Below are 26,362 nucleotides of genomic sequence, written 5' to 3' on the forward strand. Positions count from 1 at the left end.
ACCAGAGACAACTTGTGTGGTTTGCTCACGAAGACCCTGGCCAAGGGGACGAGTTGGGAGCCGAAATCCAGCCCGACACCGAGCGCCCGGCTGCAGTCTCCCAGAAGAAGGGGTGCCTTCCTTTCCAGTTGGCACCACATACACGTTCTGCTTCTGGGAGTTCTGGCTCTGCTCAGCTTCCTGGCGGCCCACCCTGGAGGGGAGTGGACCGGCCAGGATTCCCCCTCGGGGGTCCTCCAGCAGCCCCCACTCGGGTCTGGCGGTGCTCCGGGCCACGGCCGCAGTTGGAGAGTCCCCTACTATCTCAGACCTCCGGTCTAGAAGGCCTGGGCCAGCACGGCGATGACCTGCTTGTACTTCCCCAGGAGCTGGCAGCCCAGCTTCTTCTTCTGGAAGACGTCCTTGCCCGAGGTGTCGGGGCCGTAGGTCACGTCGACGTGGCCCACGTGGTGCTTGCTGCACAGCCGGCAGAGCACGTTGCTGAGCAGGCCCCGCAGGACGTCGGCCGTGGCGCTCAGCCTGCTGTGCAGGCCGTGGGCGTAGGGGTTGAGGACCTTCTGGTCCCGCGTGATGTTGCCCAGGGAGGCGCCCAGGTATGCGATGATGCGGTACAGCTCCACCAGGCGGGCCTTCTCCGTGCCGTTGGCGTGGAAGGGCGGGAAGTCGGTCACGTTGGGGCCGCACAGCTTGTCCAGGTTGTTGGGGAAGGGCTCCCCCTGGGCCGTGTACTGCGGAGCAGAGGGGCAGAGGGGCGGTGACGTGGGAGGCAGGGACAGCTGCTCCGGCCCTGCCGCCAGCCTGTGGTCAGACTTTGGGCATCAGTGCCGCACCCCCCATACACACACACACACACACACACACACACACACACACACAGGCTTGACAACCCAATCACTTGCCCTGCAGGCATCTCGGGACTGTCCTGAGAGCCAGAAGTAGCGGTGGGTGTGAATGCACTTGGTAAAGCATCCAGCCTCTGTCCCACGCAAGGAGGTACCCTCCTCATCACCCGAATCAGGACCACAAGGGAGAGAAGGGAAAACACCAGGTCTCACCTCCAGCGCGTGTGCACCACATACACTTGCCCTTTCACCCACCGCATTCACCCTCTTCCTGGGCGGCTCCACACCCCGTCACCCACAGCACCTCCCCAGTCCCTTCCACCGCCTCCCTCTGTCTCTCATCTTCCTCTCCCTCCACCAAGTGGACAAATCCCAACGCTAGAAGTGCCAGCCCTGCCTGCTGCCCCTTCTCCGGGCGTCTCTGCCCCCCTCCATCGACCTAGGCACCCTGGGAAAGAGGCCGGGCCTCGCTGGGGGGACGGGGAGGAAGCTGGTGGGGGAGGTCTGGGTGCGGTGGGACAAAACCCCACACCCTTCCCTTCTCTGACCAGCCACCGCCAGCCCAGATCCCTGCTTGCAGACCCCAGCCCCTCCCTGCCTCGTTCTTCGCCCCGAGGGGGAGACTTACATAGAGGATAAAGAGGCTGTTGGCACTGCTGTTGAGCTGTCCCAGCTGGTTTCTGATCTGGTTCATGAGGTTGCTGGGACATGGATGGCGGGTGGCACAGGTGGCGTTGACCGGGGTGATGGGGAGGGGGTTCCCGGCCCCCTGTTTCCAGTGCAGAACCAGCAGCAGGGGCACGACTCCTGCGAACAAGCGGGGGAGCCATGAGCAGGGAGTTGGGGGCGGGCGGGACGGGCAAGCTGGCTTAGGGGAGAGGTTGCGACTCTGGTCCTGCGGGGATGGTCCCCTCTCAGGCTCCAGGTCTCTCTTCTCCAGACCTGGCGGTTTCTGATTTTCACGATGTCCCTGCATCTGCCTCTCCACATCGCTAACTCTCCCTGTTTATCACTCCCTGCTCTCTCCTGAGGGGACCAAGGGGGACAGGACGTGAGCTGTTCCTATCAGTTGGAAACTGGGTTTAGAGTGATACCAACCCTCCAGGCCTCTGGCTGGAGGGGACGACGCCCCAGGTCTCAAGGAAAAGATCAGTCCTTAACTCCCCAGGTCCAGATTCCTAAGTGTTATTCCTAAGTGTTACTGCATGCTCCTGTCTCCCAGAGGGGGCTCCCACGAGGCCCACAGGGAGCGGGAGTTTCTACTGACCCTCATCTCCCAAACTTGTCTCATGATGTGGGCTGACTGGCCCCTTTGTCCCCTGATCCTGTCACCTTCCCCAGCTTCTCTGTGGTCCTCCTCCTCCAAATGTGGCCAGTCCCCTATCTGGGGGACTCCACCCCAGGGCTGCAACTCTGCCCCCTTCTCCAGCGCCAGGGCATCCTTCAGAACCTCCCTTTCTGGCTCCTGGCTGCTCCTGGCCTCCACGCTCCACCCCCCCCCCCCCCCCACCCCGCAACACACACACTCTTGTTCACTGGTCCCCATCCCAGGTTGCAGGTTAGGACAAGGAGAATCCTGGGGTTCCACAGACGCCCCCAGAGCCTTCGAGAGGGAGAGGGAATGGTGCAACCAGGAAAGAAAAAGGGAAAAGGTAGCAGGCAGCCAGGTGGGCAGGGGAGGGAGGGAAGTGAAAGGTGAGAGGGAGAGGGGAGAGCTGTCCAGGCCTGTCCAGGAGCGCCCCTCCCCACCGGGGAGGGGAGGGGGCCCCTACTTGCCACCCACCCACCTCTGCCTTCCAGGTGACCCTTCAGCAAAGGCTGAGGTCAGAGGACCTGTGAGAGTTGGAGAAGCGAGGAGATTGGAGGAAGGGGAGGCGCTCTGGAGTCCGTTCCTCGGCTGGGACAGTGCAGCCTCGACTTCTCTTCTGGGTCCCCTGTGCCTCCCAGCATCTCCAGGCAGGGCTCAGGTCCCAGGATGGCTGGCGGGGGGTGCGGGGGGTGCCCCACACCCCAGGCTCACCTAGCACAGACCACAGCTTTCCGGGCTCTAGCAGATGGAGGCGGCACCTGCTCCTGTCCCGGGCCGGAGTTTGCGAGCTGCTCGGGCGGCCGGCGCCCCTCCCAGGGAGCAGCCGGGGACGCGGTTGGAAAAGAAAGCGGAAAGAAAGAAAGAGAAAGAAAAGAGGGAGGGTGAATCCCGGAGAAAGCTGAGCGGGAAGAGCAGCGGCAAGAGTGGCAGGAGGAGGAGGAGGAGGAGGAGGAGGAGGAGGAAGGCAGCGGCGCCCCCTGCCTGGCCCGCCAACCTGCGGGGCCCGGGGCGGGCTGGGCGCGCGGTGCCGGCACCATGTGCCTGCGCTCGCTCCCGGCGGCTGCCGCCACCCGGCGCCTCCGGCGGCCCCGGGCTCCCGGCTGCGCGGGCGCCCCAAGTGTCCGTGTGTCTGCGGCGGGTGGGTGTCCCGCTCGCGATCGCCAGGGGCCCCAAGTTTGCCGCGGCGCCCGCGGCCGGGGCCCCGGCGGCAGCCAGCCCGGGGCGGGGGGCGGGTGGATTTACCTGCCGCCAAGACCTTCATTATGGGCCGCACTCCAGAAGGCCTTGAAGGAGACCTTAGATGCCGGCAGTTTTCAGAGGTTCATGCTCAAGTGGGGAATTTGCCTGATTTATATACTGGAGCCTGTGTTGTAAGACAGAGAGAGAAACAGCTATATTTAGCAGGGATCCCCGGTCCAGGAAGTTGTTTGAGGTGCATCATAGGAAATTATGAATGGAAGAAAGTGAGAGTGAAGGGGGGGCGGTGAGGGGGGAGGGTGGGGAGAGCAGACTTTTTCCCTCTTCTAAGAATTTGATTGATAAAATTATAATGAACTCTTCAACAAAACACCCTGCGGTTTTCCTGAGCGGCTTGCCCTAGGAGTTGTTTGAAGATGGGGAGGGGAGGGAGGGTCCCCGAGTCGTCAGGGTCCCCCCTCCCCCGGGGAAGTGGGCGCCCCAGACAACCCTGACTCACCTGGGTTTGGGGAGGTGGCTTGCAACCAGGCAAGGAGATGGAAGCTGCCACCTGCAGCCCCCTGGTCAAGGGGTTTGGAGGGGGACAGTGGGGAAGAGGCAGGCTGGGGCTTGGCTGAGGAGGAGGTTCCAGGAAGAGGGGCTGGGGCCTTGGCGTGGACTTTAGACGGCAATAAAGCGAAACTGAACGTGGGCCCTGGAAGCCACTGCGGGGATGGCCTCCTCCATCCTGCCCGCTGCCACCGGGCGAAGCGGGGCTCCCACGGGGACAGGTTGCCCAGGGTCCCACACGGTCAGGCCTCCTGAGTGCCATCAGCAAGCCGGCGCTGCTGGCCACGGGGATAGCGGTGGGGCCCAGGAGGGGGCTGGCAAGATGAAAGCTGAGGGGCTGCTGTGACTGCCTTCTCTGGGGAGACCCTGGGGAGGAGCTTCGGGGAAACTGTGGTGTGTCTGGAGTTTGCCTAACCTCTCGGCACCCTTCTGGGGAGGGTGGTCCTGCATTTCCATGTTGAAAGGACGTTTGAAGCAGAGACTTAGCCAACTGAACCCAGGCTTGCTCCTCGGGATGTGGAGAGATGGTTGGGGAGAACAGAGCGGCTTGGAGGGCCTTTGGGGCTCAGCATCAGAGCAGGGTGATGGCCCCCTAAAGGCGCTTCTGGAGCCTGTTAGGCAGAGTCACGGATTCTGGCGTCTTTAGTGGCAGGTAGGTTCACAAATGAATGAGGGGCAGGAAGGAATGGTGAGGGGTAGGGAGAATGAGCATGGCAACCCCTCCCCGTTAAAAAGCATTCAAAAAACAAAAAAACAGAGGTGGGGGAGTGCTGGTCAGGCACATATCTGGGGCCCCACTGCCAGGGGTGCCCCCATCTTTTTTGCAGGAGATTCTCCTGCCCCTGGGATCCACCACGGCCCTCCCACCTGACCCTGAGCAGCGAGCCTGGCGGGAGAGTTGGTTCTCCAAGGCCAGGGAGACCCGCAGCCTTTCCTTGGCTCCCAGTTTCCTCAACCATCCCCCCCCAACCCCCGCCGCGTGCCCCCAGCTCCCACCTCTTGCCACATCCCGGACCTGCCCAGCCACGCGTTCCTTCCTCCCGCTTCATGCCAGGACGAGCCCTCCTGCGGCTGCCATGCCCCCTCCCCCCACACACGCCCTGCCCGCTCCAGGCTGCTTCCTCCCGCTCGCTCTCCCAGCAGGGCCTGAACGTGGGGCTGATAAAACTGCCCATCCCAACGGGCACTTCCCAGCGGGGAGGAGGAGGCTGGCAGGGCCCACATTGGCTTTCCTTCCCCTTCCTATCCGCTCCGCACCTTGTGCCTCCCCTGGGGGCCACGAGAGGCCCCACCTGGCACTTAGCCCCGCTGTGTGTACACCCCAGGGAATCCCAGGTCACCTCCCTCTCATCACCCCCCACCCCGAGTCTCCCCTGCACAGGGGCCTGACCACTCAGGGACCACACGCACCCCTGACATCTCCCAGACCCTTGTCGTTTGACTCCGCCTGACTTTGGATGGGGACCCCCAAATGCATTTGAGGCCCCCATCTCTGGATCCTCTGGTTCCCCGAGCATCTCACTAGGTGCCCTGGGTCTCCCTCCTGCCTTCCAGGCCTGGACCCTCCAACCTCCTTCCCAGTGGACTTGCCAGGTCCTGCACTGCCCTCTGGCTGCCCAGACCCCCCTCAGCCCTATAAAACACCCCCCCCCCCGAACGCCATGTCATCTCAGCCCCACCCCACAGGAAACAGGAAGTGGGGCCGAGTCTACAAGACACTTCACCACCACCCCCACGCCCTGACAGGCCCCCTCCCACTGCCTCAGTTTCCCCTCTCACGGTACCTGACTTGGTCCGTGCTTCCCAAGTGCTCTGGGCCCCTCGGCACCCCAGGCCCAGCCTCCCTCTCCTGTCCATGTCCGGCCACCACCTGCGCCGGGCCTCTCGGGGATGAAGGCCAAGCAGGGTCTCAGAGCCGCCTGCAACGTGGCCGCGGTCCCTGGGAATCAGCGGCCCAGGCCGCGCTCCAGGCCGGCTTTGGTCTCCTGGAGTTTGTTTTCTTCCCTCCCTCTCTACGCTGCTGTGTGTGTGTGTGTTCCCCCCCGCCCCAGCTTCCTCACGGAAGGCAGCCTCCCTTCTTGGCCGCCTGCTCCCAGGGTCGTGACCCCAGGCCCCACCCTGGAGTGGCAGCCCCAGCCCGGCCCCTTCCAGCTGTGACTTCATCCCCAGCCTGTCCTGCTCCTGCACCACTGGGCCTGCTGGGGATCTGACCGGCCTCGGGTGAGGGGGACACTCGGGCCCACGCGGCTGGGGCCGGGAGCTGCTCCTCTGGGCGGCCGCGCCATCCACCTGCTCATCTCCTTTCTCCAGAAAGCAAGTCCAGGGCCGGCCTGGGGCCTCCCTGGGCCCCTCAGAGCGATTTCTCTGCCACTCACTTTAGCACATGTGGCCACCAGCCTCTCCTTTTCTGTTGATCCTCATTCACCAGCCACAAGCCTTAGAATGTCAGATGTCTTATTTTCTGACGGGGAAACTGAGGCTCAGAGAGGTGAAGGCACTTGCCCAGAGCGGTACAGAGAGTTAACAGTAGAATGGGGCCTGGGTCCCCAGCCGCCCGAAAGAGGGCCACATCAATGCCGGCAGCCCCTCACGCTGAGAGGGGAGTGAGGAGTTGTGGGCTGCATTCAGGCCACTTCTTCCAGGAAGCCTCCCCTGGCCTCTCACAGCCCAGTGGGGCTGAATCTGCCTCATCCTGCCCATTCTCCTTTCAAGTGGGAACAAGACTCATTCCTCGCTGTTTGAATGCTTGCGAAGGGTCTGATCCTCCATTTGGACTCTTGAAAGCACCTGGCTTGGGGTTATATCAGAGCAGATGCTAAGTATTTTTTAAAAGCATTTTAGTTTCCAAAAGCTGTCTGTGCCAGGTCTCTTGGGCCAAAAAGACATGAAGTCTGGGTCGGAGGCATGGACTTCAGCCTCAGTCACACTCAGGTTAGAGGTTTGGCTCTGCCAGTGTTGAGCTTAGAGACTTTGAGGAAGTGACCACCTCCTGGCCTCAGTTTACTCATCTGTAAAATGGGTACAATGGCATCTATGTTGTGGGTTTTCTCTGCAGGCTCTGGCTCATTGCAGGTCTGGCCACCCAGCAAGCCCCTTTACTTGTCAGCATCATTCTTCTTTACTGCTCCCCTGTTCTTGTCCCCATTTTACAGATGAGGAAACTCAGGCATGCTCCAGGGCTAAAGGGGGAATGCGGGGCAGGAGAGAAGCCTGTTCATTCTCTCCTGATGGATAACAGAAGCAAAACAGCCTTGAACTTCCAGTTTCCAGGGTGCCCCAAGAAGATCAGATGGGTTGATGGGCCGGGGGTGGCATAGCGGTGGGCTCTCTCTCTATGGCCCATCCTGGCCCCTGACCACCCCCATCCCAGGCCTGAGCTGAAGAAACAGCGGCTGACCCGGCCTCACCGCCCCCAGGAGCTGATTCACCCCCAGCCCCCCCCCCCCCCCCCCCCCGGCCCCATCCGAGAAGGAAGGAGACATAGCTCAGCTCAGAGGGGCTTGAATCACCAGCCGCCCCCTGCAGAGCCCTGGCGGGGGGGAGTTGCGGGGGCGGGGGACAGCCCCCTGCCTGTCTGTCTCTTTCCTGGGCCCCGGGGCATTCAGGGGAGAGGGCAACGTGGCAGTGGCCATTGGCAGGGGGTGGCAGGGAGGTACCCTTGCAGCCGGGCATCCTGTGTGGGCAGCCAGCAGCAGTTACTCACCAGGTAAGCAGCTCACTGGGCATTGGGGAATTCCCCAAGATTAGTGACCCAGAAACTGAGTCCTCCGGGCAACCCCCACCGCCCGGGCCAGCCCCCCTCCTCCCTTCCCATATCTCTTCCCTGTCCCTAGCTCAGATCTCAGTTCTCTGAAACCTGGCAGCTGCTGTCACCATCAGCTCACACCCCTCTCCTCGCCCTGATGCTCCCACCTGGGAAATGAGCACAGGGGAGTCAGGTGGGCCCATGGGAGGAAGTTGGGGGTCAGAGGGAGTGACCCGGGACCGTGGCTGGTGAGGGGCAGCCAGAGGAGACAGGAGAAGCCCAGGGATTCCTGGCACAGCCCTGGCAGTTGGGTTTCCTGTCCCCAAAGGCAAAAGCACCTTGTTATTTGGCATTTGAGAAAGGAGGATGTATTAGTAACTACACCTGCGGGGCCGCCCGCCTCCACCATCCACACACTCTCACGTAAGCTCTCGTGTACTTTCCTGTGGCTTCTGGGTCAGTTTTGCAAGTCACCTTGGGCCCTCCGGGGCCTGGGGTGGTTCTGGTACCCATGGTAAGGGTGTGGCTTAGAGCCAGGCAAGCTTGTATTTGAATCCTGCCCACGCTGCAGGTCGCTGTGTGACCTGGGACGACTGGCTTTCTCTGAGTCTCAGATCCCCCTCTGGGAGTGGGAATGCTGTAATACTGGACTCATGGGTTGGTCACGGGGATGTTAAGTGGGAAACACACAGTGCCTGCTACGTGGCAGCTTTTCTCACCAGAGCTCCGCAGTGGACACAGGAGGGGCTCAAACCCCAGCCTGAGTCAGGGGCTTGGATTGTGCCTGGGTCTGGCGATCAGTGTACCACCTGTGGTCTGAGAGTTAAGCCAAGGAGGACTCGTGGGTCCTCTCAGTACACAGAGTGTGGCGTGGATCCTTGGGGGAACAGGCAACCTCCCAGAGCCTCCAGGGGTGGGGGAGGACAGGAATACTTCCCGCCTTGGGAATAAGCGGTACTTCCCTTCCAGCTGTCTTTGGGGCACTTGAGGTCCAGTGCTGGGGCCTCTAGTCTGCTCTCCTCACCCTCACCCCATCAAATCTCGGTCAGGGGCCAGCCACATGTCCTCGGGAGCCGAGCAGGAGCTAGAAACCACCCTGGTCTCCTGCCAACTGCCCCCAGCATCATCCTGACATTTCCTGACCGGTTCTGCGTCAGGAATCACCCCCTGGAGGTGAATCAGAGTGACTGCATTTTTTTCTTCAATTCTGATAGAAATGGCAAGGGAAGCAGCAGCCCACAGAACTCTGATCATCAGTGGGGTGGGAGCCTTGCCTCTGGGGTCCATGCCAAGTTGCACAGGGCCTGATGCACTTGGGGCTCTGTCCTCCTGGTCTCCATCTATAGAACGGGTGTCTCTCCTCCCAGATTGTTCGGGCATCAGCCCTTCATGGATGTGGTGTGTTAGCCTCTGCAAGCACTTTTCCAGGGTTCTCCCCGAATTTCAAACTAGCCTGAGACCGTCACAGGCAGAGATAGAGAGCAGTATTTTCCCACTGTAGATCTCTGCCTCTTAGTAGATGACAGATTCAATCTACAGAGTTGCCGCGAGCACTTTCAAAAGAAAATGGAATAGCGAAATCCCTGGGCATCGCCCAGAGCAAGGGCAAGCGCTGCTCTGTGAAACTTTTTTTTTTTTTCCGTTGCCTGTATGTGTCATCGTGTGCATCACCTCTGGTTGCAAGGCGCAATGTGTTTCTAACTGTGGGTCGCAGTCAAAAACGTTTGCAAGCCGCTGGTATCGATGATGAAACCCAGGCCCTGAGGGGCTGAGGGGTGACGCCCTGGTCACTAGGCAGCTGGCAGCCTGGGGACCCGGACTTACTCCTCCACGGCCATCCCGTGCGGACCAGGAGTGGCAGGAGGAGGAGCAGGCAGGGCGGGGCTGGGCGGGTGCTCAAGGTGACGGGGGTGGAGGCCTGGCACCACCGATGCCAGTGCCAGGACAAGGCCCTCTCCTCCACCGCCCACTCCCTTCCGAAGCCTCAGACCCCCGGGCTCCCCGCCCCGCCCCGCCCAGGTGGGGCCCCGGAACAGTCACAGGCCCCTCCTCATCAGCCGCAGAGCCCTTCATCTTCGCTGCGGGCAGCGGGAGGGGCACGCGGCCGGGGTCCCAAACCCAGGGCAGCCCCCAGGGGGGGCTGTCAGCCCTCAGACAGTAAAGAATCTGCCTGCCATGCAGGAGACCAGGGTTTGAACCCTGGGTCGGGGGGATCCCCTGGAGAAGGACATGGCGACCCACTCCAGTACTCTTGCCTGCAGAATCCCATGGGCAGAGGAGCCTGGCGGGCTACGGTCGATGGGGTCACCAAGAGTCGGACAGGGTGGCCCCCAGCCCCAGAGGCCCAGCCTGTGTCTGGGAGCGCCCGCCGGGCTCCCCGCTGGTCTGTGCCTCCCGGCCTGGGTGGGTATTCGCAGGCACGTGTGTGTCTGTGTGTTCGGTGAGGCCCCTTGTGCGTCTGCACGTCTGTGTCGGGCTGCGTCTGTGTGTGTGTGGCTGGGAGGGAGCCGCGGTGGACGCACCCCTGGCTGAGCCCCTGTGTGATTCCGCGCGCGTCTGTGTCACCATGTGCCTGGAACCTGTTTGATTCTGCGCGGGTCTGCGCGTGGCAGGGGTCTCTGGACACGAGCGGGGCGGCCTGCCGCCGCGTGCGTGCGTGCGCGCGCCCCCGAGTGTGTCTCCAGCGGCCCGGCTCCGCACTCGCCAGCCCCCGCCCCTGGGAACCGTGGGGCCTCGCGTCACGTCAAGGGGCCACCAGCAGCTGTTTCCTCCCCACCCCGCCCCAGCGCCGCCCCCCTGCCCTGGCCACCCTGACTCTTGGCTCAGGGACAAAGCTGAGGTCAGAGCTGAGCTGACAGCTTCCTTCTCCCACTGGATTTTCCAAAAGAGAGAGAGAGACCACAGCTCGGCTCCTATTAAATAATCGCGGGGCCGAGGTTGGGGGTGGGGTGGGGCCGGGGGTGGGGGTGAGGATGTTTCACTCAATGATTTCCTGAACTCGGAGGCAATAAACAGGACAGGAAGCAGTCCCGCAGACCCACTCGGCCTGAAAAGGGCCGCCCTGAGGTGGAGCCTGGCCTCCCTCCCCGAGCCGAGCTCCAGCTTGCTGGGCCACCCTGACCCGACCCCAGAGATGATGTCAGGGAAGCGGCCGGGCCTTCTCCTCGAACCGTCCCTGGGCGCCTGTGGGGACTGAGGAAGCGTCCAGAGGATGGTGGGTGGGAGGTGATGTGAGGCTTGGGCCGGGTGATAAGATGGAAAGAGCAGAGAAGCCCAGTCCCAGCAGGCGGGGAGGACGGAGGGGACGAGGCCCAGCTGGGGCTGGACTGCCCTCCTCCTGGAGAGAGAAGAGAAGATGCGCTCCCAGAAGTCAGGGGAGGGGGGATGGGACCAGGTACGGGAGGGCTAGGCGACCTTCCGCATCCTTCCGGTAACCACCTGACAGTGCCATGCCCCGCCCCGTCCCGAACCCTTGGGCCACTCCAGCTCTGCTTCCTCCGCTCTCTGGGGCACGTGGCTGGCCCAGCACAGACCCCCTGAGCATCGGTCCCACTGGATCCCCCGAGCAAGCAAAGCGCCCACCAGACTCTCCAATTATCTCCAGCCCGGACCCCTATTCCCACGGGAGACCTTTGAATCCTGGTTTTACACACATGGAAACGGAGACTCAGAGAGGCGAACGAATTGCCTGAGGTCACCCAGGGCATGATGGAGCCAGCTCTCCACCCCAAGACCCCCACAACCTCCCTCAAACTGGAGCAGGAGGCCAAGTGTGGTCCAGGGCTCACGGGCAGCAAGGAGCCAGGGGTTCCCCAGGATGAATCTCAGCCCCCCACCCCAACCCAGGGAGCCCCTCCTTCTGTCTGAACCGGCCGCTCAGCTGCTTATCAGCTGCAGGACTCCATGACACAATCCTGCTCTGATCTCCTGCCCAACCGGGCCTCCTCCACCCCCGCCCCGCCCCAGACCCTGTTTCCGCTTCCTCCCTTTCTGGGTGGGACCGAGTCTGCCCCGGGATCACAGTGAACTGTCTACAGAGCCAGAATCTTGCAAGCACCTCCCTTGGTTGCTGTGGTCTCCCCGGAGCCCACTCTGGCCAGCAGGGTGAGAGCAGGGGACCCTCATAGAGAGGAGACGGTGGCCTGTAGATCCCCACCCTTGGGATCCCTTCCAAGAGTCCACCTACCTCCTAAAGCGCCATTAGCCTGGGGAGCTTAAAGACCATCCTGGCTTCCTTTGCCTCTGCGCCCTGACTTGTAATGGGAAAAGGCTGGAATGATGAGGCTGCAGGGGTGTGGGGTTGGTGGTCTCTGCGATCAGCCAGGCTGAAAGTGCAGTCCTAGCTCGGCCACTCACTACCTCAGACAGGTGACCTCATTGCTCAGGCCCCAGTTCCAAGAGCATAAGGACAAAGTAGGACAAAGTGAAGTCGCTCAGTCGTGTCTGACTCTTTGTAACCCCAGGGACTGTAGCCTACCAGGTTCCTCCGTCCATGGGATTTTCCAAGCATAAATCGGGACAATTGTCAACCTGTAAGGTTAGCAATTGCCCTCTGAAAAACCAGGGCAGGCATTGAAGACAGGCCTGAGTGACTGACACTATTATTATCTGAGCTGTTAAAGGTGTTTCCCAGGTGGTGCTAGTTGTAAAGAACCCACCTGCCAATTCAGGAGACATAAGGGTTCCATCCCAGGGTTGGGAAGATCCCCTGCAGGAGGGCCTGGCAACCCACTCCAGTATTCTTGCCTGGAGAATCCCACGGACAGAGGAGTCTGGTGGGCTACAGTCCACGGGGTCATGAAGAGTTGAACACAACTAAAATGACTTAGCATGCACGAGTTGTTAAGACGTTACAAGTGGGACCCAGAGAGGGGAAGTGACTTTTTCAAGGCCACACAGCAAATCAGTGACACATCCCCAACAACCAGGTGAGCCGCTTGCTTCCCTCAGGTCCCGGACAAGGAGTCCAGAAGCCTGGGTTTTAGTGCTGATTAACTGTGAGGGTTCCAGAAAGAAGGTTTTAGGAGTCTCGGTTTCCCCATCTTTAAAACTGGCCTATGAAGAAGGCCATCGGTCTCGAAGGAGCTGGAAAGACTCTCTGAAGCGTGGACTACAAGGTGGAGTGGTGGAGGGTAGAGAAAGCCTCGCAGGAGTCTTGCAAAGCTGGGCCCAGCTCACAGCCCGAGGTCTCCAGCACTCAGCCACTGAGCTCAAGCTCCAAGCTGCGGGCTGCAGCGCCCCCCACTGACCAGCGGGCCGCAGGCACCGTGGCTGAGGCACCATCAGTCCTGGTCCGCCTGACTGGGTCAGTACCTCCCCGAGGGCTGGGCAGGGCGGGATTTGGGGATTGAGGAAGTGGGCAGAGATGCGGGGGGCTGGGAATGGAGAGTAGGCCGAGGCCGTCAGCCCCGGCGCGGGAGCAGGCAGGCGGAGGGCTCCTGGAGGGGCGCGTGCCCTGCTGAGCACCTGGGGTCAGGGGTGCAGAGTGCCCTGAGCACAGGCCACAAGGGGGCGCCAAAGACCACATGCAGCTTGGGGAGGGGGCTTCTGTGCCTCTCTGCAGCTGGAGCTCTGGGGGTGAGGATGGCGGGGAACGGAGGTGGGATACTGCTGCCCCTTCCCACCCACCTCAGGCCCAGGACCACCCACCTCGTCCCCACCCAGGACGGGCCCCGGGGACAGTGTACCCCACCACCCAAGTGTCCGCCACCCCACAATCCTCTTCCCAGTCCTGGGGAACCGCTGATGGTGAAACTGGGGTCCAGCCCCTTGTCCGGTTATTTATGCCAAGGGGACCCCCCACCTAGTGCCAGGCTCTGTGCAGGCTACTCTCCTCCTTCCCCCCTCCATGGCCCCAGGATCTGGGGCCCCCACACCACAGTTCAGCCCATCTTACAGAGTGAGCAAAGCAGAGAGGTCGCATCCTCTCCGGGTCAAGGTCAAAAGCACAGGGGCCGTGACCTTGACCGACCACACGCCCCACAGCCTCCCATCAGAGACTTCACTTTAGCAAAGATTCCCTCTCTCCTCTCTAAAGCAGAGGGAGGCGGGGGCCACCCCGTGACCCATCGCAGCCCCTTCTGGGGGGACAGGGACCCTCTGTCTGCCTGGTCTCCATCCCAAGGGAAGCTAGGCCATAATGAGCTCAGACCCCTTCACTGTTCTGGGGAAAAGGGAACTTGAGGGCCCTTTGGGAATCCAGGGATCCACACCCCCACTCCAGAGGGGTGACCCCTTCAGAATGACACAAAGCTGGGCTCCTGGCCTCCCCATCCAGTGCTCTCTCCTCTGCCCTTTAACCCCGCTGTGACCTTTAACCCCCAGGTGTCCGCATGAATGACACTTTCACATCTGGTCCAAAATCTACCTCCCTGGGCTGAGAGAGCTGTGCGGGCACGTCTTACCATGCCCATTATGCAGATGGGGAGACTGAGGCCTGCAGAGCCAGGCGGGCCACCAGCTACCCCCGACACACAAGGGGAGGGACGACGCCTACCTGTGCCGAGGATGAATTGGGGGAAGCCTACCGTGGTTCGGGGTGCGCCGGACCCTTGACTGTCTGGCGGGGTGCAGGCTGGGTCCTCAGTGAGGCACCATCGACGTGGGGCCGGGCCCTCTGCTGCTCCCCTTGCCTGCCGAACCTTCTCTGGAGACGTCTCCTCACTCCGCCCCCGACTTGACTTCCCGCCCAGGGCCGGGTGGCCCAGAGGCTCCCCCCACTTCCACCCCCCACTCCCCCCCACCAGCTGAAGGGCTGGAGGCCAGGGGGGCCGGGCAGCCCAGGTTCCTGGCCAGACTGCCCCTGACACAGGTGGGCCAGGCTCTTCGGGCCGGCGGAGGAGAGGCGCGCGGCCAGGGCTGGGGAGGGGGCGTCCCTGTGGCTGGGCAGCCCCTGCCCTGTGCTGCGTGGCGAGGCCGCCGGGGCCTGACTCACGGCTGACTGGGCCGCGCCCAGCCCGCCAGGGTGATCCAGGCCGGCATAAGGCGATGACTGGGCAGCCCTCCACATGACCGGCCGGGGTCGGCTTTAGGTGTTTTGACTCAGACCTGCCATGGGCCGTGTGCACCGGGCCGTGTCCCCTCGTCCCCGTCCCTGGAGGAGTCACAGGGCTGCAGCCAGCCCCCACCCCCGGACACGGTGCCCCTCGAGCTGCCTCTCCCTGCCCTGGCACCCACCTCGGAGCCCCGGAGCCCCCCGGCCCGCCTGGCCTGCCTTCCTCCACGGGCAAGAGCCCCCACCTGCCCAACCCCACTCCACCCCCAGGGAGACCTTCACCTCTCCCCGAGCCGCGGAGCCCAGCCCTCGGGGACGCCCCAGGAAGCCAGCGGCTGGTCGAGCCGGGGTCTCCCCACTCTGACCGTGGACTGTGACCCTTTCCTCGGCGTGGAAAAGGCGTTCTGTGGGCACTCCGGGTCCCAGGCCTGGCGTGGGCAGTGGGGAGAGGCGGGCGGGAGCGGGGGGCCACAGGGACAGAGAGAGGAGAGCTGCAAAGAAAGAAAACCAGCATGGAAAAGGGAAAATCAGGGAGAGAAGAGAGAGGAGACGTGGCTCCATGACAGCCCCGCGGGCCCCGTGCTCCACTGTCTTGGGGAAGACCTCGGCCCGGCGTGGGAGGCGGCCTGGACCGCGAGTCTACGAGGCTCAGCGGGGAGGACGCGGACCCCGGGGCGGGGCGTGAAGTCATTTCGCTGAACCTCCGCGTCCTCTGCCGTCCTCTGCCGTCCCTGGAGAGAGACGCAAAGATGGCGGGCGGCGAAGGCGTGGAGGCCCGAGGCCCAGCTCTGCCCGAGCCCGCCAGGAGTCTCTTCTGGAGGCAGGCTAAGTGCCTGCCCGCATCCCTGCCGTTTCCCCGCCCTCCAGGCTCCCCCGTCCCAGGGAACTTTCCATCCGAGTGTGTGGAGTGTGTGCCGTGCAGGGTTGACTGAGCGGCTGTGGCCGTCACCCTGAAAAGCTTGAGACAGCAACAAAGACCCAGCTCCCGGTCGATTCCAGCGGCAGGGCTGCCAGAGGCCTCATCTCTCTCCCTGCCCCTGGACCAGCTGGCCTGTGGACGGCGCCTCGTCACACAAGCCGCCTCCGCGGGGAGCTTACGCTGTTTGCGGGCCCGCGAGGCGCGGGGAGTCCACGCACCCTGAGGTGCAAAAGCTTTCCTAGAGCCTCCGCCCCCGACCCCAGCCTCACACAGCTGGGGCCTCAGGGAACGGGGAGGGGAGCTGAGAGGGCTGCTCCTGACTCCAGGCGCAGACGATAGAAATGACCCTCAGAGGCTGCAGGCTGCGGGAGGTGCGCTGGGGTGCTGAGCGTCCCTGAGGGCACGTGGGGAGCGGATAGGTGCGGGCTCGGGGCTGAGCGTGGCCTTGAGGCCTCCACGGGGCGCCGGCCGAGGTTGTGGCAGCCGGGTCTGCGGCTCTGGGACCGAGCTGGAGATGCAGCACCTGCCGCTTGTGGCCTCCCCGGGAGACAGCGCCATGGAGGTGACACGTCCTCACTGACGGACCCCCGAGGCCTCCACCCCCGCGTCTGGGGTCTCCCTGATCTGCTTACTGAAGGATGGTGCAGCTCCGCTTCAAAGGCAACCCCAAGAGGCCTCTCCAGGGGCCTAACCACAGAGGGGAGGGGGCCGGCAGGGGTCCAGGCAGGAGCGGAGAGCCGCCACCCTGGGCTTGCCCGCTCTTCCTCGCCCAGAACAGCCTCGGCCTCTCCGCGGGCAGCTGCAGAGCCGGATCCCCTTCCGCTCAGGGAGCCTGCGGTGCCTGGCTCTCGGGGTCTGCCCACCTCCCACCCACAGCTTCCCAGCAGCCCGGTCGGAGGAAAAACCACTCCCACCAGCACCACCACGCTGCAGCAGGGCCGCAAAGACGGAGGCCGGCCGTCTGCCGTCGAGGGCACCTGGGGAGCACCAGTCTGGGCTGGGCTCACTGCCCGACTCCTCACTGGGCTCCTGCTGCATGCTGGGACCGGGCAGAGAAGACAGAGGTGGTCTCTGTCCTTGGAGGCTCCAGGCTAGCAGGGGAGGTGGACAGGCAGTGCAAATGCCACATGAACTGAGGCGCCCCCTGTCCCATTGGACACGTTTGAGAAAAGTAACCACGTTGCTGGACCAATGTGGTTCAAGCTCATCAAGGATGCGCTGACCAAAAGGAGCGCAGCACTGCAGACAGAGAGCACTGGCAGGGGCCTTGTGGGGGGAGGTCCGCTGGGACCCCAAAGTGGCTGGTGTGGCCGGAAGCTCAAGAGCAAGACGGAGCCCCAGTGGGGCCGGTGGGCGGGGCTGGGGGGCAGGCAGCGGAGAGCCTTTACTGAGTACTTTGTAAGCAGCCCGGAGTACAGAGGGCACGCCCTGGCCGGGAGTAGGAGACCCGGAGTTCTAGCCCCAGCCCTGCACCAACCTGCTCTGTGACTTTGAGCAAGATGCTGTCCCGCTCTGGGCCCTTTTGATAAATCAGCAGCACCCTCACTCACTGCACCCTGATCCTTGACTGCTCAGAGCGTGTTTTGCCCCAGCCCTCCCCACCACCTAGAGGCTCCACCCCTCCTGCAGTGCATCATTCGGGCTGCAGACTGGACAGCGCCTCTTCCAGGTGCCCCGCTGACCACCCCTGTCTCCAGACCCTCACTCTCTGTTTCCTCGCCGCTTTGCTTTTGCTGAGCTCAAGCTCGCACTGCAAACTCAGGTGCTCCTGTCGGTTCTTTTGCGTGTCTGTCATCTGTCTGCCCCCTCTTCTGGGAGCTCTGTGCCCCGGGGGGACTCCTGAACTTGCCAGCAGAGTTACAGAGGTTGAAAGGTGATGGGAGGGTGCTCCCACCCTGACATCCAATGGACCTGAATTCAAAATGTACCCGCCCCCAGGATGTTGGCTCTAAGGACCTGGGCAGGTCACTCAAACTCTCTGAGCCTCAGTCTTCTTATCAGCAAAGTGGGTCATATCTACTCCAGGGTGTCCCACACGGAGTTCTCTTCCACCCCATGTTAAATCTTGTTCCCACCAGAAATGGGGGTGGCCAGGGACTGATCTAGGTCAAGTTCGTCTGATTCTGTGAGCCCTGCCTTTGTAGCTGCCACTTCGCATGGCACTGGTCTATAGATGACTTTCCGGGGGCAAGGCCCTGAGCATCAGGGGGCAGCCAGGTGGAATCCCTACCCAGCCTGGGGCCCTTCAGGAAGCAGTTTTAAGCAGCTACCAGGTCATAGGCCACAGCTGAGACAAGATCTATTATTATCTTGTCTGTTTCACACAACACACCAGGGGCTTCCCTGGAGGCTCAGGTGATAAAGAATCTGCCTGCAGTGCAGGATACCTGGGTTCTATCCCTGGATCAGGAAGATCCTCTGGAGAAGGAAATGGCTACCCACTCCAGTATTCCCGCTTGGGAAATCTGACGGACAGAGGAGACTGGCGAGTTACAGTCCATGGGGTCGCAAGAGCTGGACATGACTTAGTGACTTCCCTGATAGCTCAGCTGGTAAAGAATCTGCCTGCAATGCAGGAGACCCCAGGTTGATTCCTGGGTCAGGAAGATCCGCTGGAGAAGGGACAGGCTCCCCACTCCAGTATTGGGCTTCCCTTGTGGCTCAGCTGGTAACGAATCTGCCTGCAATGCAGGAGACCTGGGTTTAAACCCTGGGTTGGGAAGATCCCCTGGAGAAGGGAAAGGCTACCCACTCCAGTATTCTGGCCCGGAGAATTCCATAGACTGTATAGTCCATGGGGTCGCGAAGAGTCGGACACGACCGAGCGACTTTCACTTCACTTTGCTGTTTCACACGGCACCCAGGGCACACACCCCCCCAGCCGCTCACCCAGGAGGACTGGAAACAGTCCACATTCTCTATCTTTCCCCTGTTCTCTCTGGTTCCCCAGCATCTGGTCCCCAGTTTTCTCAAGGGAGACCCACTCAGAGAAAATGGGCACCTCCTCTGAGATGCCTCCACAGTCAGAGCCCGCAGCTGACGAGGGTATGCGGCTTCCCTTCCTGGATAGAGCAAGGACCCCCAGACCAGCCCTCCAGTGGTGGACGCTTGTGGCCTTGCCACCTAGGGGCCCCCCCATCTCCAAGAGGCTTCCCCAATCCCCCCTACAATGCAGCAGAAACACACAGGGGCTTTAGAAACCACGCAAATTTTAAATATATGCAAAATATTAACATTAAATACACATCATAAATAAGCCTTATAAATAGAAAACAGATTTAAAAAACTGATTTTTAAAAAAGTCTATAAATTAGTCCTGTCCCTCCAAGGAATTGGCCCAGAAGCTTCTGGGACCCCCCTCCCCTCCAGGAGGGCGATGATTTCAGCACGAAAAAATACCATGATGCACCACCAGGGAGCGCAGCCGGCAGCCGGGACCCAAGAGCAGGCTCTCCTCCAGACTAGGTCTCCTCCAGAGAGCGGAGCCTGTGCCCAGGGGCCATCTGCACCGTGTGTCCTTATGTATGGAGAGAATCTGATACCACCCTGTGTCACAGAGTCCCAGCAACTGACAAGCAGAGAGGGCTGCACGTGGTCCCCAAGGCCTTCAAATCACAGAGTAAACTGCGGTCCTGAGAAGCAAGGTGGCCTTGATGAGGTCACACAGCGAGTTAGAGGCCAACCTCGGGCCGACACCCCCCCACCCCAATCAGTGCTCCTTCCTGCGCCCTCTGCCCCATCACAGCTGCCTAAAGTGAGGCCTCCCAGGCATCCAGGGATCTGGCCCGAGACACAGTGAGGCATAGTTGGCCAACTCAGGCCCTGACCCCCACCGCCTTGGAGCCGGGCCACTAGGGAAAGGAGGAAGTACGGGGCCAGGAGCCCTGCAAGTCATGAGGGGGCAGCCGGCCGGCCTCCGGGGAGCGGGGGGGTGGGGGGCCAGCCTGGCCGTGAGTCAGCCTGTGTCATCCGACCCCTGAATCAATGGAAAGTTGGCCCCGTATGGACCTGACCCGGCCACCCCCCAAGGGCCAAGGAACCCAGGGCTGGGGGCGCGCCGCAGCCTGACCATCTTCCCTGCAGCCCCGCCTTGGGGGAGGTAGAGGGGGCTGCCCGGCTCACACCCCTTAAAGTGCGCTTCAGAGAGGTGGGGAGCGGAGAGGAGATGGGTGGCAGCAGCCTGCCGTCCTGCACGCCACCTGCTGACCTTTCACCTGGCAGGGTGCCCCGAAGGCTACCGGGGCAGCTGGCCCTGGGGCGCGAGTCTCCTGAGCCCCGGGAAGGGCCACGTCCTTTGGGCAGCCCTCTGCAGGCCCCGGAGGGGGCTGTGTCTGCGGTTGCGGCCCTGTCTCTCCCCCCAGCCCCGGAGGACCTGCCCGGCCCTGCGCATGAAGCGGTGGTAGCCTTGCAGGAACTCGCAGATCCTGAGCTTGCGCTTGAAGGTGTCCAAGGGCAGCATGGGCAGCGACGGCGGTGGCGGTGTGGGCCCTGGGCCCGGCCGAGTGGGCTCAGCAGCCTCTGGGTCCGAGGAGCCGCGCAGCAGCTGGGCCATGCAGTGGATGTTGTTCCCAAGCCCGCGGATGTTCATCTCCGCCTGTTGCTGGGCTGCTTTCGGGAGGTCCTGCTGCAAGGCGCTCAGCATGCGAAGGAAGAGGCCCAGCGTGGTGTTGAGGGTCCACAGGAAGTCCTGCCTGCTGAGCCTCCACAGGACGTCCTCGCTGGGGAAGTCCCCCAGGCGCTCCATGCAGGATCCCTTCAGTATGGGACTGTGCAGGCCTTGGAGGTGGATCTGGGGAGGGCGAAAAGGATAGTCCAGAGGTGAGCCCCGGAGCCCTGACCACACACGCACACATACCTGCTCAGCCTTGAGCTGCTGGACCATGTGCACCCCTCCCCCATCCAACCCTCCCATTGTACAGATCAAGAAACTGAGGCCCGAGAAGGGAGAGGACTCCCGGGTCACTGCAGGCAGGACTGGCGGGGGTGACCACACAGGTGGTGACGGTGGCTTGAGGTGTGTCATTGTGGAAGTGATGGAGGTGACCTGAGCTTAGGAGGGCGGGACTGTTCACTGCAACGTTCCAGTGCCTAGAACAAGGCCCGTGGTAGGTGTGCAATGAGCACGCTGGGGGGGCAGAGGGTGGCCTTGGGTGATGAAGGAGATGATGGAGTCAGGGTTCACCCTCCAGGCCCACCCACTCTTTCCTTGACGTCTCAGGGTTAGACCCGGTATGGTCACTGTGGCCCAGGAATAACGTGGAGCCTCGGTTTCCCTGCCAGCCCCAGACTAAGCCGGTCCTCTCTGGGGATCACTCCAGCCCCAGCTCCACCCACAGTTCTCTGAGACTCAGGTGCCCCCCAGGGGAGCCAGGCACTCACATAGGGGTCCAGGAGCGTGCTGGGGTTCTGCATGAGGTCCGCCTGGCGCTGGAGCTGCAGGAGAAGCTCGTGGTACTTGCCCGAGCACTTGCCCGTGGCCACCATGCACAGGAGCAGGAGTCTGAGGACCAGACCTGGGGCAGAGGGAAGACGAGGGGCCGGCTTCAATCTCTGCCGGGGGGTGCCCTGCAGAGGGGAGGGCGCTCACACGGGCTTCAGAGGGCACAGCCCATCCCTCATCCGCGTGGAGGCCAGGGCTGGGCACTGGGCATGCCCAGGGACCCCTGCGAAGGCCAGCACTGCTGTCCAGAGAGCCGCTGCCCTGCATCTGAAACAGTGGCTGCGACGTACCAAGCAAGCTTTTGAGAAGCGGAGGTGGGGCCCAGCCGTGGTCCAGCCAGCCAACCTCAGGAGCTGACCTGCAGAGACCCAGATGGGGCCCATGAGACTTCTGGGCTAAGGATCCGCCATTGCTGCAGGCCCCCCTCCCCGGGACAGGCCCCAGTCCCCCCTATCCCTGCAGGGGGCCTCCAGAGGGGTTTGCAGCCCCGGCCCAGAGCTCTGTCTGGAGTACCAGGAGGGTCTGCCTCTCCACCTGGAGAGGATGCCTGAGATCAACTCGTCTACGCCCCCGTCTGACCCACAGGAGAACCAAGGCGCCAAAGGAGAAGGGCTTGTTCAGGTCACCCAAGGCCACCCTCTGCCCCCATCTCTCGGGCCTCCCTCCTCTCTCTGGAAACAGCCACTTCTTTCAGGCGCCCCCCCCAAGAGAGGCGGTGAGCCAGAGCGCCCCCCAGTGGGCGGGCACCGTCACAGCTTTCCCCCGCCCCTCCCCCGCCTCCCCCCACCCACCCACCGGGCACCGCCAACCACGTGGTCGGAAGGGCCTGTGGTGCAATGGCCCGGAAGGCAGTGACACCACCTTCCCCTCCTAGGAGCCGTGGCCCCTTGGGGAAGACGCTGCAGCCGGGGCCCAGGGGGCTGGGCGCCCAGGAAGCGCGACCACAGGCACCCCCTACCACCCCCCAGGTACCTGCTGCAGGGCTGGGGCGGGGGGCGCTGGGGTGAGCCCCGAGCACGTGGGACCAGGGTGCCTGTGCGGGCGTGTGTCTGGGTCTGCGCAAGGCCCAAGGGAACCGCCGCCACACACGGCCAGCCGTTGTGACCCGCCGGCCGCAGGGGCCCCGGGCTGCGTGCGGGGCCTCCCAGATGCTGCCAAGGAGGGCCCCGATGACGTCACGCGGCTCTGTGTGCCTGTCACCCTGTGGGTGTGGCTGTGGGTGCTGTGTGATTGTGTGGGCTCCCGGGACCCCAGACCCAGCTGACAGTGCCCATCCATCCCAGGGCCTGCGAATCCAGGCAAAAAAAAGGAGGCACCCCACCGGCCTTCCAGACATCACACCGAAATCCTGCTCAGCTTCCCCGGCCTCCTCCTCTGCCCCAGCACATCTCCCGCCTCCCCCGGCTTCCCTGGCTTCTCCCTCAGTGGTGATCTCCTTCCCTCACTCGTTTGCTCCAAGAGTCCACGACTCTGCATCACCTCCACCTGGAAGCCCTCTGAGGATACCCTTCTCCTGTGAAGATGCTGTGTTCTCAGTGGGTCCCTTTCTCTTTGCCTGACCCCCTGGCTCTCTCCCCTTGTCAGCATCCTTCTGCACGGTTCCCAGAGGGCAAAGGGTGGCCCTGCTCCCCACGGGTGCCCGTGAGCCCGGCAGGCAGGTGCCGGCGGGAAGGAAGGAAGTACTCACTGAGGAGTGTCCTCTGCATACTCTGTGCCTGCATGCTGGGTGACCGAGCTCCGGCCTGTGCCCGCTGGGGGTGACACCTCCCTGCCTGGAGCCCTGAGGGCTGGCAGCCCCTTTATGCCCGTCGGGGTGATTGGCCAACACCTCGTGAGGTGGGTGGGGAGGGGGTGGGGTGGGGGGAGGGGAGGCCTTCTGGGAACATGACCCTAAAAAAAACCAAAGTTTCTACAGGCGGCCAATGGGCGCCCAGTGCGGTGGCATGCCTGCTCCTCCTCCTGTTTTCTTCGAATTCATTCTTCGAGGTCAGCCCCCCACGCCCAAGGATGATGCAAACCACAGCCTCAGCCTTCCTGGGGTGAGCAGGGAAGCAAGGGGGTCCATGCCCGCTGCAGGGGTGCCGTGCCCAGGATGGATCGGAGGGTTTGCCAGCCGAGTCCTTGGAGGGCCCATAGCCTGGTCCCTGCCTGGGAGCCGTCGGCCTTGCAGGCCACTGTGGTTGGGGGGTGAGGGAAGCGAGACATCTTCCTTCTCGGGTGCCCTTCCCGCCCTCCCGCGGGGCTGTTGGGACATCTGTGAGCGGAAACCACGGGGCTCTGGGCACAGAGCCAGACCCAGGCTGGCAGCCCTGAGATTGTGGTTCTGGCCCCAAGACCTGCATCCCTCAGTGGGGCTCCCCGCCATCTCCTCTCCCCCACGAGGCACCCCTCATATAACCAGTGTTCCCCATCCCAGGCCCATCGAACCGGGCGCTTGGGGCAAGAGAAAAGGGAGATCAGGACTCAAGCCCACTGACATGCTGTGTGGCCCAAGGCAGTTCACTTCACCTCTCTGGGCCTCGGAGGCCCCTACCACCTGCAAAATGAGGATTTGAAAAGTGTGTCCCAGCTACCTCACTGGGCTGCTGCCATCATGGACATAAAAGGCAAAGGCCCTTTGAAGGAAAAAGGAGCGATGAAGCAGTCTGATTCCAAGTATTGGCTGTCGGGGAGGCGAGGTAGGGGGGCGGAGGGGATGGGGAAGCTGTGAGCTCAGAGGGGAAGCTGGAGGGGGAGTCGCTGTGGTGACGGTTGGGGACCAGGTTTCACTTTCTCTGAAAGATAGTGATCTCGAGTAGGTCCTCTGCTTCTCAAAGAAATGAGAGGAGGGGCCCTGGAGACAGCGCCTCCTGAGTCAACCTGCTGTTTCCCCACAGGATGAATGGAGGCCCCGTGAGAGCGCAGACACCTCAGCGCCTCCAGCAGACCGGCTGGGGGTCCTTGGCCTGCACCCTGAGGAGTGCCGTGGGCAGGAGGGTGTCAAAGGCTGAGAAGCGGGGTGGGGCCCCCAGAGGGGCATGGGGCTAGGGAGGCCTGAGCCGCTTGGGCCCTGCAGAGCCCAGATCAGGAATGCCAAGGTGGCTGGAAGGAGGGAGGCCGGGCACCCACCCCAGCACCCATCAATACCCCCAAGGCCATTCCCAGCAGCCCGCCTCTCTGCAGGCTCATTTATGCAGTCAACAAACATTTATTTGGCCTGCTCTTTTCCAAGTGCTAAGGAACTAGCAATGGGCAACACCAGGGGCACCCCCTCATCCCAAACCCCAGAGGCTTCTCCTCACCCCCCCAGCCTACTCCCTGGTCCTCATCACACCCTCGCCACCCTCAAGGCCCAGTTCTGGATTCTCCTCCTGAGAACGTCACTTCCGCTCGCCTCCCCGTCCCGGCGCCCACTCCCACGAGGCGGCTTCCTGGGCCCAGGCCAGGCCCGGGTCCTTGTTCGTTTCACTCTCTGATCTCATCTCGCTGCAGCCCCGGGAGGGACAATGGCCTGGCACGCGTGCCTCAGCTCCCTTTTTTTAATAGTCGTTTGCTTTTTTTTTAAAAAAAAAAGTACTTATTTGGCTGTGTTGGGTCTTAGCTGCAGAACGCAGGATCTTTTGTTGTGGTGAGTGGGTTTCAAGTGTGGTGCCTGGGCTTGGCTGCCCTGTGGCTTGTGGCATCTTAGTTCCCCAACCAGGGATCAAACCTGCATCCCCTGCGTTGGAAGGTGGATTCTTAACCACTGGACCACCAGGGAAGTTCCCTGGCTCCTAGTAATGAGAGAAAAACAGAACCTTGGAAAAGCTCAGGGCTGGGCTCCATGTGGGAAAGCCAGGTCTGGCCAGAGAGCCTCATGCCCTTGCTGAGCGGCCTCCACACTCAGGGGACAGCCCAGGGTTTTCACCCCTCGGTCCAGAGGCAGTAGGGTCTCCTGGGTTTATTTATTTATTTATTTATTCTCCTGGGTTTAAAGAGGCCTCCAAGTCCTAGAGACATTGAGATCGACCCACCTGTGGTATACCTTTTATAAAAACATTTAAGAGGAGGGTGCCTGCACATCTGAAAGAGCTGGTTCTGAGCACGTAGCTTTAAACTTACATGTGAGTTTGCTGGAGCTGCCATAACCAGGTACCACAGGCAGAAGTATACAACAGTGTTTTCTCACAGTCCTGGAGCTGAAAGTCTGAGCTCAAGGTGCTGGATTCATCCTGAGGCCGCCCTCCTCAGCTCGCAGCTGGCTGGCTCCTCGTCATCTCCTCCCACGGCTGCCCTGCCGTGTCTGTCTGTGCCCAGATCTCTTCTCCTTTTTTAAAAAAATATCTGGGGCCGTGTTGGGTCTTCGCTGCCGCACGGGCATTTCTCTAGTTGCGGCCCACGGGCTCCTCACTGCGGCGGCTTCCCTTGTTGCAGAGGACCTGGGGCTCGCGGGCTTCCGAGCACAGGCTCAGTGCTGTGGCGCATGGGCTTGGCTGCTCCATGGCACGTGGGATCCTCCCGGACCAGGGATCGAACTCACAGCCCCTGCGCTGGCCGGTGGCTTCTTTACCACTGAGCCACACCAGGGAAGCCCGACCTCCTCTTCTTCTAAGGACACCTGTTACGTTGCAATGGGGCCCCCCCAGTGGACCCACTTTACCCCGACTGCCCCTTTCCAGGCCCTGGCTCTGTGCACACTCATATTTTGAGGTGCTGGGGGTCATGACCTCAGTGCACGCACTTGAGGGACGCAAATCAACGGCTTCAGGTAGAGGGTGTGGTTGGGGGCCTGCAGGGAGTGGGGACACTGGGGAGAAGCCCGGAGCTGGGTGGGAGGAGGCTGAGGTGAGGCAGCCCCACAGCCCCATCCGAGCGAAGCGTAAGGGGAAGATGCGTCAGCGTTTCTGGTGAGGTCAGCGCCTGGTGACGTCCCTCCTGCCAGCAGGAAAGGCTTGCGACACGGCCCCCGTCGGTATAAATAGGCTCCGCGACCACAGGGCCCAGGCTGTCCCCGCTTCCCAGGCCACGTCAGCCAGGTCCGCGTGATCCGGAGGGGAAGAGAGGGCCCACTTGGTTCCTCAGAACTGCTGTTTCCTTGCCTTTCTGATCCACCCTCCAGCTGGGGATCCACCCCCACTTTAAACACAAGGAAAGGATTTGATGTGACCTGGGGCAGGTCAACAGTGGACGCAGGAGGCCCCTGGGTGCAGAGGCCTGCAGGCTATGGGCGGAGACCAACGCAGGCTCCGGTCTCCATCTGCTTGTGAGCCTGGAATTCTTGGCCCAGTCACACCCCCCTTTTCTGAACCTCAGTTTCCCCTCTTGCCACCACAGTGCCACAGTTTAACAACAGAGAAGACAAACAACCCCATTTTTTAATTAAACAAAATTTTTGTTTGACGTGGGCCG

General features: G+C 62.2%; 2 protein-coding genes and 1 long non-coding RNA gene across 3 annotated transcripts; 1 reads left to right on the forward strand and 2 right to left on the reverse strand.

Annotated features, from left to right (window-relative positions):
- Positions 1–234: 234 nt before the first annotated feature.
- LIF (LIF interleukin 6 family cytokine) lies at positions 235–3,510 on the reverse strand. The gene is made up of 3 exons (XM_020907084.2): positions 3,394–3,510; positions 1,471–1,649; positions 235–728 (listed from the first exon to the last, which is right to left on the reverse strand). Exons 1-3 carry the CDS (start codon positions 3,410–3,412, stop codon positions 318–320), a joined length of 609 nt encoding a protein of 202 aa, XP_020762743.1. The 5' UTR covers positions 3,413–3,510; the 3' UTR covers positions 235–317.
- A 15,237-nt stretch (positions 3,511–18,747) lies between these two features.
- Positions 18,748–22,783, reverse strand: OSM (oncostatin M). The gene is made up of 3 exons (XM_020907083.2): positions 22,683–22,783; positions 20,935–21,068; positions 18,748–20,344 (listed from the first exon to the last, which is right to left on the reverse strand). The coding sequence occupies exons 1-3, from the start codon at positions 22,714–22,716 to the stop codon at positions 19,790–19,792; spliced, it is 723 nt and encodes a 240-aa protein (XP_020762742.2). The 5' UTR covers positions 22,717–22,783; the 3' UTR covers positions 18,748–19,789.
- Positions 21,833–26,353, forward strand: LOC139037829 (uncharacterized). The gene is made up of 4 exons (XR_011490758.1): positions 21,833–21,963; positions 22,279–22,831; positions 22,911–23,673; positions 23,872–26,353. It is a non-coding gene; the product is annotated as an uncharacterized lncRNA (long non-coding RNA).
- The last annotated feature ends 9 nt before the right edge of the window (positions 26,354–26,362 follow it).

This window comes from Odocoileus virginianus, chromosome 12 (assembly GCF_023699985.2).
Source record: "Odocoileus virginianus isolate 20LAN1187 ecotype Illinois chromosome 12, Ovbor_1.2, whole genome shotgun sequence".
In the NCBI taxonomy this organism is placed as follows: Eukaryota; Metazoa; Chordata; class Mammalia; order Artiodactyla; family Cervidae; genus Odocoileus; species Odocoileus virginianus.

Bases quoted from the DNA above. Each gene is read 5' to 3' on its own strand.
- LIF (XM_020907084.2), bottom strand. The intron at 729-1,470 runs GTAAGTCTCCCC...TCTGCTCCGCAG, and splicing joins ACAGCCTCTTTATCCTCTAT to TACACGGCCCAGGGGGAGCC.
- OSM (XM_020907083.2), bottom strand. From the start codon at position 22,716: ATGCAGGCACAGAGTATGCAGAGGACACTCCTCA. The intron at 21,069-22,682 runs GTGAGTACTTCC...CCTCTGCCCCAG, and splicing joins TATGCAGAGGACACTCCTCA to GTCTGGTCCTCAGACTCCTG. The intron at 20,345-20,934 runs GTGAGTGCCTGG...CGCCCTCCCCAG, and splicing joins GCACGCTCCTGGACCCCTAT to ATCCACCTCCAAGGCCTGCA.